Raw genomic sequence first — 3,456 nt, forward strand, 5'->3', positions numbered from 1 at the left:
GTATGTAACACTGACCCTGTGTCACCCTGACCCTGTATCACCCTAACCTTGTGTCACCCTGACTCTGTGTGTAACACTGACCCTGTCACCCTGACCCTGTGTGTAACACTGACCTTGTGTCACCCTGACACTGTGTAACACACTGACCCTGTATCACTCTGACCCTGTGTGTAACACTAACCCTGCATCACACTGACCCTGTAACACTGACCCTGTATCACACTGACCCTGTATCACCCTGACCCTGTGTGTAACACACTGACCGTGTGTGTAGCACACTGACCCTGTATCACACTGACCCCGTGTATAACACAGGCCCTGCATCACATTGTCCCTGTGTGTAACACACTGACCCTGTGTCACCCTGACACTGTGTGTAACACACTGACCCTGTGTCACCCTGACACTGTGTGTAACACACTGACCCTGTGTGTAACACACTGACCCTGTATCACACTGACCCTGTATGTAACACTGGCCCTGCATCACACTGACCCTGGTGTAACACTGACCCTGTGTGTAACGCAGGCCCTGCATCACATTGTCCCTGGGTGTAACACACTGATCCTGTGTCACCCTGACACTGTGTAACACACTGACCCTGTATCACCCTGACCCTGTATCATCCTAACCTTGTGTCACCCTGACCCTGTGTGTAACACTGACCCAGTATCACCCTGACCCTGTATCATCCTAACATTGTGTCACCCTGATCCTGTGTGTAACACTGACCCTGTGTCACCCTGACACTGTGTAACACACTGACCCAGCATCACCCTGACCCTGTGTGTAACATTGACCCTGTGTCACCCTGACCCTGTGTGTAACACACTGATGCTGTGTCAGCCTGACTCCATGTGTAACACTGACCCTGTGTCACACTGACACTATGTAACTCACTGATCCTGTATCACCCTGACCCTGTGTGTAACACTGACCCTGTGTCACCTCTACCCTGTGTGTAACACACTGACCCTGTATCACCCTGACACTGTATAACCCTAACCTTGTGTCACCCTGATCCTGTGTGTAACACTGACCCTGTGTCACCCTGACACTGTGTAACACACTGACCTTGTAGCACCCTGACCCTGTGTCACCCTGACCCTGTGTGTAACACACTGACCCTGTATCACACTGACCCAGTGTGTAACACACTGACCCTGTATCATCCTGACCCTGTGTGTAACACTGACCCTGTGTCACCCTGACACTGTGTAACACACTGACCCTGTATCACCCTGACCCTGTGTGTAACACTGACCCTGTGACACCCTGACCCTGTGTGTAACACACTGACCCTGTATCACCCTGACCCTGTGTGTAACACTGACCCTGTGTCACCCTGAGCCTGTGTATAACACTCTGACCCAGTATCACCTTGACCCTGTGTGAAACACACTGACCCTGTATTACCCTGACCTTGTGTGTAACACTGACCCTGTATTACCCTGACACTGTGTGTAACACTGACCCTGTGACACCTTGACCCTGTGTGTAACACTCTGACCCTGTATCACCCTGACACTGTGTAACACACTGACTCTGTATTACCCTGACCTTGTGTGTAACACTGACCCTGTATTACCCTGACACTGTGTGTAACACTGACCCTGTATCACCCTGACCATGTGTAACACTGACCCTGTGACACCTTGACCCTGTGTGTAACACTCTGATCCTGTATCACCCTGACCCTGTGTGTAACACTGACCCTGTGACACCCTGACCCTGTGTGTAACACTGACCCTGTGTGTAACACACTGACCCTGTATCATCCTGACCCTGTGTGTAACACACTGACCCTGTGTGTAACACACTGACCCTGTGACACCTTGACCCTGTGCATGACACTCTGACCCTATGTCACCCTGACACTGTGTATAATACTGTGAGCCTGTGTGTTATGCACATATCTGAGATTATGTTCAGTTTAATGATTTGATTAAAGTTCCCAGTTTAAATGCATTGTAGTCGATGACGTTCAGTGCACAGCTCTCTGCTCCTTTGTTCAGGCTGGTTTGATGCAATGAAAAAGACTGTGAGCAATCCCTCTCTATAGGAAGTTTCTCAGGTGCTCTTCTCTGACCAACTCTGTCCTCTTTCAGATCCTGGATCCTTCCAGCTCAAGAAATTCTGCAAAACCTCCGGCTTGGCAAAAAAATCTGTGAAAGAAATTGAGCAAATCTTTGCAATTCTTGATGACGACAAGAGTGGCTTCATTGAGAAAAGTGAACTCAGGTAGGAACTTACTCACTTCTGTCTCAATGTTAACATAGTACACTGAAGGGTCAAGGACAGGGAACGACCCTTAAGACAGGGAGTGTAACAGGGAAAACGGGAAAGCTTCAGACTGCGATGGATCCTCCCTGTCCTGACAGCCGTTGATAAATGTACTGCAAACACCAGCAGGATACCCAATTATCACAGCCCAGACATACATATCACACAAATATACACACTCATCTCCTGACCAACTGTGTTAATCTCTCTTAGGGGTTTGATGCAGGGCTCATCTGCTTTTTTTCATTAAAGGTCGTTCCTCCAGTATTTCGTTCCTCAGGCCCGTAAGTTGAGTGACTCCGAGATGGACAGTTTTGTATCAGCGGGAGATGCAGATGGAGATGGAAAAATCAATCTTTCTGGTCAGTGTTTAAACATTTACAAATAACTCAATTATCGTTCAGTTTCTAACCAAACGCAGCCTTTGCCGGAATTACTTAGACTCGAAGCAGGAGGGTGTTTATCAGAGAAATGATAGGGATGCACAATTATTTCACAAACAATTTAATTATGACACAAGTGTGTGTTATTTCTCTCATTTCATTCCACCATCCCAGAAGGAGCTGATTCTCAATGGGATACGGTTCCTGAAGGGACTGACTCTCACTGGGTTACAGTTCCTGAAGGTGCTGACTCTCACTGGGATACAGTTCCTGAAGGTGCTGACTCTCACTGGGATACAGTTCCTGAAGGGACTGACTCTCACTGGGATACAGTTCCTGAAGGGACTGACTCTCACTGGGATACAGTTCCTGAAGGGGCCGACTCTCGTTGGGATACAATTCCTGAAGGTGCTGACTCTCACTGGGATACAGATCCTGAAGGGTCTGGCTCTCACTGGGATACAGTTCCTGAAGGTGCTGACTCTCACTAGGATACGGTTCCTGAAGATGCTGACTCTCACTGGGATAAAGTTCCTGAAGGGGCTGACTCTCACTGGGATACGGTTCCTGAAGGTGTTGACTCTCACTGGGATATGATTCCTGAAGGTGCTGACTATCACTGGGATATGATTCCTGAAGGTGCTGACTCTCACTGGGATACAGTTCCTGAAGGAGCTGACTCTCACTGGGATACGGTTCCTGAAGGTGCTGACTCTGAGTGGGATACAATTCCTGAAAGTGTTGACTCTCATTGGGATAGAGTTCCAGAAGGTGCTCTCACTGGGATACA

At 48.6% G+C, this 3,456-nt stretch overlaps 1 protein-coding gene across 1 annotated transcript in view; it reads right to left on the bottom strand.

Annotated features, from left to right (window-relative positions):
- Window positions 1-1,928: 1,928 nt before the first annotated feature.
- Window positions 1,929-3,456, bottom strand: part of LOC122542085 (E3 ubiquitin-protein ligase TRIM56-like) — an 8,987-nt gene continuing 7,459 nt past the window's right edge. Inside the window, exon 3 of the mRNA XM_043679428.1 lies at window positions 1,929-2,165. Coding sequence (XP_043535363.1) covers window positions 2,105-2,165 — 61 coding nt within the window. The 3' untranslated portion in view covers window positions 1,929-2,104. The remainder of the gene's footprint in view (window positions 2,166-3,456) is intronic.

This window comes from Chiloscyllium plagiosum, chromosome 39 (genome assembly GCF_004010195.1).
Source record: "Chiloscyllium plagiosum isolate BGI_BamShark_2017 chromosome 39, ASM401019v2, whole genome shotgun sequence".
Lineage (NCBI taxonomy): Eukaryota > Metazoa > Chordata > Chondrichthyes > Orectolobiformes > Hemiscylliidae > Chiloscyllium > Chiloscyllium plagiosum.